General features: G+C 52.7%; 1 protein-coding gene across 1 annotated transcript in view; it reads right to left on the bottom strand.

Annotated features, from left to right (window-relative positions):
• POU2F3 (POU class 2 homeobox 3) overlaps window positions 1-12,325 on the bottom strand; it is a 78,826-nt gene extending 66,501 nt beyond the window's left edge. Inside the window, 2 exon segments of the mRNA XM_060104273.1 lie at window positions 5,554-5,622; window positions 12,298-12,325. Coding sequence (XP_059960256.1) covers window positions 5,554-5,622; window positions 12,298-12,325 — 97 coding nt within the window.
• Between the last annotated feature and the right edge of the window lie 444 nt (window positions 12,326-12,769).

Here is a 12,769-nt window from a genome sequence, read left to right as displayed (position 1 = left end):
CTCACCCCAGGTACTTCCTAGACTTCTCTTGTCCTCTCTGTCATTGAAAGAATAGTTTTATTCCATAAACATCTGGGTTAAAACCCACACACGTCTCTAGAGCCTTCTGCCTGTTTCTGCCTGGAACTGCACCCTCTTCGTCGCAGTGAGACGTAGTTTCTTTATCCTTGGCTCTTTTCTTGGGGACTCGGTAGGGTGGAGATGGCGAGACCCCAGGAATGAACTGACCAAGATGGGGTTTCTCTTCTTGGGTCAGTTACTCATTATTTCTTCGGGCCTTAAGGAGAATCACTAACTTCTCTGGCCTCCCCTATATAATCGTGTCCATTCCGTCTTAAAACCATGCAGAAAGTTGCCAGATTTAAGTGAGGAGACTTTCTGCAAAGGGTCCCCACACAGCTAACTCCCCTGGATGGTCCTTCCAGACGGTGGGACACGGTGAGCCATTTCACCTCTCAGTTAGGCAACTGAAGCAAAGAAGAAGGCCAGCAGGAAGGGATGACTGACAGAGTCCAGTCCCCACACCCTCCCTTCTTGCTCCCCTTTTCCTCCCCTGGGCTCCCCTCGTGGAGCCCTTCCTTCCCAGATCTCTGAGCAGGACAAGGGTCCTAAGGCGTCTGCTCCACTGTCATCTGGGCCTGCAATCCCCCACTCCACCAATGACGACTGAATCTGCAGAATGCGGGGAGCCTGGGCTGGTGTGTTGGTGAGGCTGACTCAGGATGAGAGAAGAGATGGAGACAGTTCTCTCCAAGGCCAGATTCTCACCCTCCACAGTTCACCAAGGGGAGTAAGTGGACCCCAGCTCTTTCCCTCTCTTCCCCAGCAAGCACATTTTGGCACCAGACAAGGCTTCTGCCTCTTGGATGAGACCAACCCCCCAGCAGGGGCTTGGCTCTCCTCCGGCCAAGGAGGAGAGCCAAGCCCCTTGGCTGGAGCCACCTGCCATAATTTCAGCATCTCCCTGATGCAGCCATGCTCTTGTGTCCTCTGTCCCTGGTTTTCCTGTGCTGGTCCCCAGTCTTCCCACCACCATCTCTGGGTAAATAGTCACTAGAAAGACCCAAGTTTAATTCTGTCATTTGCTAGATACAGAATCTTGGTGAGACCAGCTAACCAGCCTCAGTTGCCCCATCTGCAAAGTGGGATGGTGCCATCTACCCTCACGGAATTGTTGTAAAGTCCAAAGGCACTGTTGGAACGTGCTCTTCCAAACACAAGTTGGCCCTGTGATCCACTCCACCATGAAGCCCTGGAGGAAAGCTCCTGGAAGACAGGGACTGTTTCATCATCTTTCTGAGCCCAGGGTCTGACAGGAGCCAGGACTGCCAGCAAGGTCGGAGAAGAGGGCGGAGCCTGAACAGAGCAAGGCAGCTGGAGGAGTCAGAGGAGAGCGGGCTGAGAGGGACGGTGGAAGGAGGGGATATAGGGGCTGAGGGAGGTGGCGGGCTAGACGAGCAGAGCTCAGGGCTGAGGAAGTCCCCACACAAATGCACGGTGTGGGAACTGATGGCAGAGAATTTGGAAAAGCAGAACTGCATACACATCTTTAAAAATTCAGCCCTTAGAGACTCTCCAGCCCCAAACCCTCCTTAATGGGGAGGAAAATAAATGTCTGGGTGGGAAAACATTTGCCCAATAATCTGCAGGGAGTTCATAGCCTGGAGTCAGGACTGAGTTTGATTACTGGTTAGAAGCTGTGTGATCCTGGGCTAGTTAGTTTCTCATTCTGAGCCGCAACTTCCTCATTGATAAAAATGGCAATTGTAAGAATTAAATGAGGTAATGCATGTACAGTTGGCTCCATGTGCCTGGGTATGGGCAGGAGGCTCCGTGGATGTGACTGGCCTTTCCCTTCCTCCTCCCAAGCCCACCGTATTTGTCCTCCCCTGTGTAGGAGGCTACACTGTGACCAGAGTGGTCAAAAGTCATAGGGTTATCTGCTTGGGTGCTTGGGGATGGTCAGTTATGGAGCTGGGAGCTTTTGAAATGTGGGTAAGGCTATGTTCTTATCAACCACTCAGTTGAGAACCGGAAAAAAAAAATTGGTGTCAGCCTCAAGAAGGAAGGAAAAGTAAAAACGGGAAGTAAAAGGAAGGATAGAAAAGCTGATAGTTCAGAAATCTAGAAACAGCTTGGCTTCAATCTTCTGCGGGGTGTGGAAACAACACTGGCCAGGGGACTGGGAGCCTCCTCTGGTCCCTAGTGCTGTCACAAAGACACTGAATTTATCCTCTGTCCACCCATGCCTCGGCTTCCTCACAGACCGCAGGAAAGGAAAGGATGAGCTAGCTGCCCTGCCAGGTCTCTACCAACTGGGAGGTCTGTGTCTGGACTAGAGAACGCTCTCCTTTGCAGTCCTGGCCAGTGTGGAGGGGAAATTCACTTCCCTTTCCCAGCTCCCACCTCATGCACCTTGGGGATTTCACACAACACAGAGGGTGCTCTCAGGGAGCTGGGGCCTTCTAGGTCACCTTTGTTTATAGTTTCTTTAAAACCCAGAGACAAACCACCCCTTAATTCAGGCCCTGTTGGGAAGGGGAATCTGCCTTTTAAAAATCCAAAGGAAGCCATTAAACCAAGTTGGTAATCACTGTGACTCATGATAAGCTTTCCTCTGTAAAAAATGAGTCAGAATGACTTTCCAGGAAGTTTGGTTACTTTAATGAGCTGCCTCTTTTTTTCTTGCCCTTACAAACATGCAGTAATTTGACAGTCACCTAAGTAAGGATGCTACCAGCCACCAAGCTGAGCTGCTAGAAGTGAAGGATCTGGGAATGGAGGCGTTCTGACAGCGTGAACTAAAGGGTCTCCTTGGAGTTGAGGAGGACCCACACAGACTCTTTCCCTGAATGGTGGAAGGAACAAAATCAACCTGTAGGGTTGACGCACTCGGCCTGAGTGAAGGGGAGAAGGGCACCCCAGCTACCTGCAGCCCCAGAACACTTAGCAGCAAGTCTCGTTGTGTATATTACAGAATCACAGAATCTTAATGATGCCATCAGAGGGAATGATGACTGCAGCTGTCATGTGCCAAGCACTGTGCTAAGGGCTTTAAATATCTCAGCTAACCCTCAACCCACTCTCTAAGATGGACATTAATTGTCCTCTATAGAAGAGATGAGGTTAAAGTAACTCATCAGATCATATAAACCAGTAAGCAGCAGAGCTGTGATTTTTACCCCCAGGTCTGTTTGATTCTAAATCCATACTCTTCAAAGGTCATCTGTTCCTGTCTCCTAGGGAAGCAAAGTGGCTGGTCCAAGGTCACATTTTGAACTGGCAGACACTGAGATGACACTCGTATTCTGAAAGTCTCGGTTTATGTTCAGACTCTTTCTCCTTCAACCTAGTCTGTGCAAGCTCCCACAGTCCCAGACAGGAGGCCAGAACTTGCTGAGATTGCCTGTAACGCCTGAACCTTCCTAATCCCCACCTAGGTTCTGAACTCCCTCTGTCTCCTGGATGGCTTTTCAGGGCTTCATGTAGGTCCTTCTCACTCCTGACGCAGCTGCCTTGACTTGGTCCCATAACTTTGGGATAGCTCTGCTATCCTGCTAAGCGTGGTCTTCCACCCACATGGACATTCTCTTAGCTGTGTCACCACATACCTGGGGCAATACACCTGGCCCAGGTGAAGAGTTGGCTCTAGCCAGCCTGCTACTGGGAAAGGGTGACTCAACTTCTGCATCAAGGCTTCTGGACTCTGGTTTTTCTCTAGGGAAGAGTTCAGAGCAGAGAGGTACCTATTACTACTCATCAGGTAAACAGATATGAAAGCCTTGCTGGAGTTCTGGAGATTAAAGGGAATTTTCTTCACAACTGGGGAGAACAGATACCCCACTCCACAGACCTTTAGTAAAACGTACTCAGCTAATAAATCAACTGACAAATGGTTGCAATTGGCCCACTCTCTCCAAGCTTAACTCTTCCCAGACACAAAGCAAAATATAAAACATGTACCACTGGGCTTCCCTGGCGGCGCAGTGGTTGAGAGTCCGCCTGCCGATGCAGGGGACACGGGTTCATGCCCCGGTCCGGGAAGATCCCACATGTCACGGAGCGGCTGGGCCCGTGAGCCATGGCTGCTGAGCCTGCGCGTCCGGAGCCTGTGCTCCACAACGGGAGAGGCCACAACAGTGAGAGGCCCGTGTACCGCAAAAATAAAAAATAACATGTACCACTACCCATGTAAACAGACAGTTTCAATACTAAATTGAGGGCGGAGGAGCAGAAAAGTTTATGGTAAATGTATGCTGCAGATGCCTCCACAAGACCCCCAATTATCATGTCCCTGATCCTGAGTCTTTTAGCTTCAAGAATGGAAGTAGACCGCACCTGAAGAGTTGGGAAAAGATTTTAGCTCTGGGGGACATCAATTCTCTTCCACTTCTAATTTCAATACCTCTAATGATCCAGATGAAAGACTAATTGAGGTCTTGTTGGGATACTATTAAAGTTATTTGGTGGTGTTACAATTTATGCTCACCTTTCTTTAAGTTCTTTTTAATTATATGGAGCTTTCAAAGCCAGGTTTGGACTATGGAGTTAAAAGCAGAGAGCTATGAAACTTTCTTCTCAATTCTTCCCTGTCCTCTTCCTTTTATTCACAAAGCACAGTCTTCTATAGGCACCAAGCCCTCCTTTCTGGGTCTGTTTGCCACCCACATGCATGTAATTTGGAAGAGGAACACTTGTACATGGGCCTTTTGATTAGTTCCTTGAGTAGCATTATTGAGAAATCTGGGGTTAAAAGGCCTTAGTTCCCCTCTACCAGAGACACATTCTGCCTTCTGTCAGTCAGTAGCAGCTGGGAACACAGCCTGCTGCTTCTAGGGGTCTTGAAAAAAAATGGTACTGATGAACCTAGTTGCAGGGCAGGAATAAAGAGGTAGACATAGAGAATGGACTTGATGACACGGGGTGGGAGGGGGAAGCCGGGGCGAAATGAGAGTAGCATCGACATACATACACTATCGAATGTAAAAATAGTTGGCTGGTGGGGAGCAGCAGCATAGCACAGGGAGATCAGCTCGGTGCTTTGCGATGACCTAGAGGGGTTGGATAGGGAGGGTGGGAGGGAGGCTCAAGAGGGAGGGGATATGGGGACACATGTATGTATATGGCTGATTCGCTTTGTTGTGCAACAGAAACTAACAGGATATTGTGAAGCAATTATACTGCAATAAAGATCTATTAAAAAATAGTAAAAAAAACTAAAAGCAAAAAAACAAATGTTACTTAAAAATGAAAAAAAAAAAAAAGTGACTCTCCTCCCTAACTTCTTGTTTGTTTCTAAGGATCTGGCCCTTTCCTAGCCTAGTTTCAGAGGCTTTGTTCAGCTGTAGACCAATGTCTACTGTTCAAAGGCTCCAGGGTCATACCCCTTGTCTCTAGGGAATCCCTTCATTGCCTAAGACCCAGCCTTTGGGTCTGATTGGCTGAAAGACCAAGCCAGAAGAGATACCACATTATTCCATTATTCGATGAATTCAAGTAACTCTGTCCTGCCCTTGCTTTTCTTTTTCATTTCCCAGAAGAGAAGACCCTTACCTGTCTCCACCTGGCTGAGAGCACTTCGAGCAACTGTAGAATCTGCTACATCCCCACTCATCTTGATATCTGCAGGGAAAACACAACTGATTTTAGTAACAGGTCACAATTTTTCTCGCTATGACATATGTGGCTTTAACTAAACAGTGAAGATGAATGTGTAATTACCACAAGCATCAGACTTTCAAATTCCTGATTCCTAAACATACAACTACTAGAATATTCATAAGCTCGGGGCACACATCCCCTCCTCCCAGACTTGCCTCCTTTCCCCCTTTCTCCAGGGCTACTGCAGGGTCTCTCCCCTTTGCATCATCCATTGCCCCTTCCTTCTATCACCAGGCTCAGTTGGTAAAAATTTAACAAGGGGAAGGGTACAGCGGAGGGTGGGGAATGGGGGAGAATGCTTCTCATTCTCCTTCTGCATTTCCTTTGGGATTTGGGGAATGTCTGTTATTTTTTAAAGTAGCGTAAGAAATATCCATCTCCCGTCCTCCCCCTCATAATCACTCTACCTTGAGAGGTAAGAGTACCCTTGAACCAAGGCTTGCCCTTCTCATCTTTTTTAGCCAATCCTGCCTCTATTCTCTGCCTGATTCTCAGAGGTCAACCCACTGTCTGGTGATCAAACCCTGGCTCCTGTGTGGCCCTCCTTGGGAACCCTTACCTTCTCTCCTACTCCTTCAACGTTCTCAGTAAGAAAGGGATGGCAGGCGGGTCAGTGCCCCGCCGAGAGAGAAGACCTACACAAGGCCCCCTGTCTCAGCCCCCAAGTGCTGCGGGCCTGGCCTCTCTGCCCTGCTTCATTTCAATAAATTAAACATTTACCCACAACAGACAGCTGCCACTGCCTAAGAGGCCCCCAAGTCTCCTCAAGGGTCAGCAAAGAGAAGGAAAGAGACAACTTTGAGCTAACTCACTCTCAGCTCCTCTCCTTATGAAGCCACCCAAATACTGAAGCCGTTAAAGACAGAAGAATATTTTATTCAAATCGTGTTGACCCCCCCACCCCCACCCCTTCTCTGGGGCAGCACTTTAACTCTTTCAAACCAGATAAAGTCTTGGTGAGCCAATTTGCATACCCGGCTCCCCAGCCAATCCCGGGTAAGCAGGCCTTCTTAATTTGCGCCACGTAATCAGGCAGTTGACAGTCTGGATGCCTGAGGTCTGGAGATGATCAGGATGAGGGAGAAGGGTGGACCTCTGCCCCAGGAAAAGCAGGAAGAAACCAACTTTTCTTTCTTCTTCTTCTTCTTTTTTTTTTTTTTTTAGGGCAATGATGTGTGTGGCTCTGGCAGAGATTTAAAGTGTGGTCCCAGGGGGTGTAGTGACTGCAATGCGGGAGGGGTGACTGCCATGCCAAGCAAGACAGAGATGGGGAGTCCCGAGGTTCTCCAGCCCTTGGAACACCCCAGGAGCAGGGGAGGGAGTAAGCAACCTTGGGAGCCACTGTAGTTTGAGGAATAGTTTTGAGACCGGTCAAAGTGATGACTCCCAGGTAAATACTTGGAGCTCCTCCGTACAGCCCTCCCCAGACATCCACACTGTCCTGCGTGGTTACAGACCTCTAGGGGAAACCCTGCAGCGACACTTGCCACCCCTCTCAGTGTGCTACATTTAAGAAGGCATTTCTCCAGCCTAACCAAAGTCCTTCCTGCTGCAGTTTGAAACTTTTTGTACAGTCTGTCATGCATGAGTATGCAGAGTAACTAGTGTGGGCCACCTGGACACGCCTGCAAAGGGCTTCTGCTACTCCACGCTTTCTGCTCCAGTGGGGAAATGGGCTTAGCTTTGTGCCACCCGTGAAGTCCCACGCTGGAGCTGGGCATTGCCTATTACAGGTCGGCTCAGTCACACTTCCCCATAGGGATCCTTCAACAGTGCTGAGAAAAACATCAGAGACTGCTGGGAAGGGGCGGGAGGGGGTGAGTGCTCACCTTCAGTGGGCTTTTTTTTTTTCTTTTTTTTTTTTTGCGGTACGTGGGCCTCTCACTGTTGTGGCCTCTCCCGTTGCTGAGCACAGGCTCCGGACGCGCAGGCTCAGCGGCCATGGCTCACGGGCCCAGCCGCTCCGCGGCATGTGGGATCTTCCCAGACCGGGGCACAAACCTGTGTCCCCTGCATCGGCAGGCGGACTCTCAACCACTGCGCCACCAGGGAAGCCCTCTCAGTTGGCTTTTAAAGCTGCTTCAGTAGCGCCGGGAATTCAGAGCGTGGGTTTTGACAGCAGACAGACCTGGATTTAATCCCAGTGCCATCCTAACCAGCACAGGGGGACACTAGCCACATATTTGAACCTCAGTTTTCTCAGCTAAAAAAAAAAAAATGAGAAAAATGATACTTCCCAGAGTTATAATGAGGAGCAAATAAGATACTGAATGAAAACCGCCTGGCACAGTTCCTGGCACAAAGGAAGCACGTGATCAATGAATTAACTAAACAGATACTTAGGCTTCGATTGGAGTCCCCTTGTCCCATTACATTAAACAGCTTTGGTTTTTCTGTCTAAGCACTATCATAATTTGTCCTTTACCTGGGAAGCCATCTGCATTCTCCACATTCTGACTTCATGGGAAAAACGCTCAAGGGGACAAGAAGAGTTTAAGGGGTAGGGAGGGTGGGATGATGAACAGGTATTCTGAATCAACTTATTTCAAACATCTGACGTTTAAGAAGGGTAACTTTTTAGCTAAACCATAATTCTATGCCTGTAACCCAAACACTCCTCCAACACCCATTCCCTGCACCACCTTTAACTCTACCCAAAAGCCATCTCTCTGATCTTTTAAATTAGCATAAAAGGTAGTCCTAATCATGTCTAACAATAACTTTTGAAGGAGTCAAAGGCTCCACACTCTGACAGGACATCTACTCGTTGGATGTACCCATTATGGGAGCAACAGTGTGACACTTTGGGATTGGACGGGGGTTTGAGTCTGAATGGAGGGTCAGGCTGAGATGATCTGTAAAACCTCTTAACTCCCATAGGATGCTAAGACACTGAGAACCTGTTCCTGTTGGGTAGGAGGCCGAGGCTGATGGGTGGGACGAGCTCTTGGGTCTCAGCCTAAAAATGGGCCAACACCGAAACTCGCCGAGACGCCGTAACCCTTCGCCTGGCGGACAGCACTTGCCGGAGGTGAGTGAGAGAGATGTGGGGTGCGGTCAGGCTTCTCTGCTCTTCTAATCTCAGCTGGCAACTGAGGAGGCTCCTTGCCATCACTCCCTTCCCTGGGGAGGCTCAGCTGCTTCGTGTAAGAACCCAGATACCAGACGCAGCCCCTTATCTGCTTCACCGGCGCTGTCACCCACTGAAGCTAGAGCGAAATGTTGGCTGCTGGCCTTGCCCTCCCTGTGCCTTGTCATGACCCAGCAGCAGCCCCTCCTTACACATCTGTGAACCAGGATGTGTGTGAACCTCCAGGAGCAAAGTCCAAGGGGCAGCACTTCCCCAGGCTGCAGGCTGAGTGTCCACAGTGTCCTGGACCTCCTGGGTCCAGGCTATGCCAGGAAAGCAAAAGGCCCACTACTCTCTCTCCTACTGTCCATCTTCATCTCTTCGGAAGGGACTGGAGCTCCCTCCTGACTTCTCCCTCCCACACCCACTGCTGCAGGCGCTTCTACCAGAGGGAATTCAAGGGGCCCACCGGTCCTACTTCTGAGCTAGCCAGGGCTCCAACTCTCCCCTGGAGGAGAGGCCTCTCGCCTCTTCTTCAAGAGAAATGCACTTCCTCTCAAGAGACCTTCCAACCCAATGGTCCTGAGCTGGAACTGGTATCAGTCTGTGAGACTTGATCCTTCTTTCCCAGCTGATAGGGAACAGTTCACAGTGAGGAAAAGGGCAAACAAGAGATGCTCTGGGACTAACCAGGTGTCCCCCTCCGGCTGGTTTCCCACTGTTTCCTCCATCTCTTCTCTCCCTCCTGAGCTTTCTGTCTGACTCTTGTCTACCTGCTTGGGCCTGGGAGGGAGGAGCCCCTCCTTAGCCAGGGTGCTCCCCCTGTGTCTGGTGACCTCATGCCTGCTCAGGTGTTTGTGCTCCCACGTGAGAGGTGTTCTACAAAATACAAAGTGCTGAGGTCCCAGGCCAACCTGAATCACGGCTGGTACCCAGGTTATCAGAGCAAAAAGATGGGCTGACTCAGGGGCCGCAGTGCTTACAGAGCTGCTGAGCGGGGGACCTTACGCACTACTTTGTGTGCCCCTGCTCCCCCTCCAACCCCCCCCAAACTGTTGCAGTAGATCAATGGAGGGGGAATCCCCAAGGGCCTAGGACTGGGGATTTACAGGGCAAGTGCTGTTTATAAAGCATCCGCAGGACACAGGATCACTGGGAAGGGAAAAATAGGGCTCAGAAGAGACCAGATGTCCACAGAGAGGATCCTGGACTGAGAGACCCTAGAGAGGGGCCCCCAGGGAGACACTCCATAGACGGATCCTCCCTCAGAGACCCCACAGCAGGGCCCTCGATGAAAGACCTTACAAAGATGACCCCGGACTAAAAAGCCCACTGAGAAGACCCAGCAAAGGGAGCCCTCAAATGGAGATCTAGTTAGAGAGGCCCCACAGAAAGTCCCAAACTGAGCGATCCCTTTGAGGTCTCCAAAGAGGAACCAGACACCACAGAGGGGCCAGGAAACCTCACAGGGAGGCCAGACAGCCCTGAGGGGAGATAGACTACAGAAGCGGGCTGGGGAGCAGTGGCAAACAAATGTAGAGAGATGACTCAGGTCACCCACCTGAGGTAGACAGGTGGACGGGAGAACCCACCTGAGGAGTCAGCGCACCCTGGGTTTAGCTCAGTCTCCCCCTTTGTGTCTGCCTGTGCGGGACAGGGCTGGGGGAGGTGCCCGGGCTTCTGAAAAGCGTCAGCCTGGAGCTTCCTCCCAGGCCAGGCATGGAGGGCTTGGCCTCCTCACCTCAAGCTCACCCTCTCTTTCCTGCTCTCGGCTAGATCTTCTTAGCCCCCAGGAGGCCTCCCTGCTGGGTCCCAGCTGCCCCCCCTCCTCCCACTTCCCCCAGAGCAGGAGCCTCCAGTAGACGATGAAGTGGAAAACCCCCAGGAAGTCTCTGATCTTGGTCCTAAAGAACTTCCCACTGGGGGCGTGCCTTCAGGTCTTGCTGCCATGCACACTTAGGCCTCCTTGGTGGAAAGTGGAGGAAGGAGAACCCGGGATCTGCCCCCAGCTATGTCCAGCTCCATGCTGGTGCTATGAGGTCTGAAAATGGACTTTCCCCAACCATTGGATGATACCCAGTTGGATGATTCTTTCCGCCACACCGAGCCCTCCCTGGCATGTCCTAGCACCTGGGGATCCGCTCAGAGCTAACACCTCACCGTCTGCTGGTTTTCACTCAGCCCCACCAGGACTGCGTCTGGGAAACTGGGTCTCCCCCCTGCACCCACTGCTGCTTGATTTCAAGGATTGGCGGCTCCAGGAAGGGCCAAAGCCTCCAGCCTGCCCTGCTCCTTGGGGTAGGTCACGAGAAGTGACTCGCTCACTCTTCCTCCAGAAAGGAGAGCAGGTAACAAAATTCCCGTCAACAGCCCTGAAGTCCTTAATGAAGGTCATTCATTGGGTGTTGCCCCCTTTAAGAGGCAAGTTGCTGGTTTGAAATGGCCAAATCAGGCTCAGCTTTCTCCACGTCAGTCCGTCTCTGCTCAGGCCCTCAGACCTCCAGAAGGCCCACCCCGACACCAAGTCCAACCTCCCGGATTAGGAGCTCCGGTCCTTGCCCGGCTGTGGAAGGAGGGATCAGCAGGGTGAATGGAGGGGCCTTGGTTCACTCCATGCCCGTAGACCTTTCACGCAGGGGAAACTGACTCCCGGAAAAGCATTTCCATGGCCTACGTTCCCACCCCTGAAGAGAGGAGGGCTTGGTATCTAAATCCATGGGACATGGAACACAGAGGATGTATCTCTCACTGCCCCCGCCCCCAGACACAGAGATGGAAGCGCTTTCCCACAGGGCCCTGTGCAGGCTGCTCCTCCTGTGGGTCCCACAGAGCTCCAGCTCAGCCCCTGCACGTGGACTCCCCAGCCCCACCGCGCACCAGCCTACGGCACTGCCTAGACTCACGGAGCAGGGGAGCAGGTACACCTTCACGGGTGGGGTCTGCTCCACCTCCTCTCCCAACACACATGGGGACAGGTAGACTCACCTCTGATACACACGGACACATGCTTCCCTAGGCCCTGATCAATACGTGTGCACCATGGCACCTGCCCCAGGTGTGCCTCTGTAAATGCCCAGCTCCACTCACTTTTCCTAGGCACCCCCTAGACCTTACAAATATCCACTCTCCCTATACTTCACGTAAATGCCTGGGACACCAAACACGCAACATGTGGATACACGTATTTCCCTCACTTCTGCACTCCAAGGTCCACACCCCTGGCTGAGCCAGTGAGCCACCCTTCTGCAACCAGTGAACAGGGCAACTTCCCCGAGACTACCACAGCTCAGCACGCCCAGGTCCCACACGGCTGCGGCTCTCAGATGCCAGCGCTCTCCAGATGCGAGGCTTCAGAAGCCCTCCCACCCTCCACCGTAGCCCCTACCTTCATTCTTCCCCAAAGTCCCCCATATGTACCCTGCGCCCGCCCGCTCGGGGTGACCCGCTATCCACACTGCCCTCTCCTGGCCGCTGGGAAACAAGACCCCCCGGGAGCGGCGCCCCTGTCCTTCGCCCCTGCCCGAGCACAGCGACACCTGTCAGAGCTCCCGCCCTCCGCCCCTCACCTGGGTGCATGGGTTCCAGATTCACCATCCTGCCCCAGGCCGGACCAAAGCCAGCTTCCCCCCAGGCCCCTCGCGGCTGCCCCAGCCGGGCCCCCGGGGAAGCCAGGGTCTCCTTCCGCCCGCCCCCGGCCGCCGCCGCCGCGGGAGCCGCCGCCGGAGCCGTCGCCGCAGCCGTCGCCGCAGCCGTCGCGCGCTCCGCTGCTCCCTCCCGCCCACCCGGCAGCACTCGGCGCGATGGGATTGCCACACGCCCCAGGTGAGCACGCGGCGCGGCGGGGCGGGGGCCGAGGGCCACGCCCCCTGGCAGGGCCCCCGCGCCTGGCCCCCGGCCCAGGCAAAGCAGCGATTTGCATTCGGGGAGCCGGGGGCCCTGGCGGGGGGGGCAGGCGGTGCTGCCGGGGCGGGTCCTGACCCTACGGAACACCTGTCCGCCTCGGACCCGCCAACGGCCTCTCCCCACCGCGCCCGGCCC

Source organism: Mesoplodon densirostris, chromosome 7, assembly GCF_025265405.1.
Source record: "Mesoplodon densirostris isolate mMesDen1 chromosome 7, mMesDen1 primary haplotype, whole genome shotgun sequence".
In the NCBI taxonomy this organism is placed as follows: Eukaryota; Metazoa; Chordata; class Mammalia; order Artiodactyla; family Ziphiidae; genus Mesoplodon; species Mesoplodon densirostris.
The sequence above is the reverse complement of the archived record's forward strand: the minus strand, read 5'-3'. Positions and strand labels throughout refer to the sequence as shown.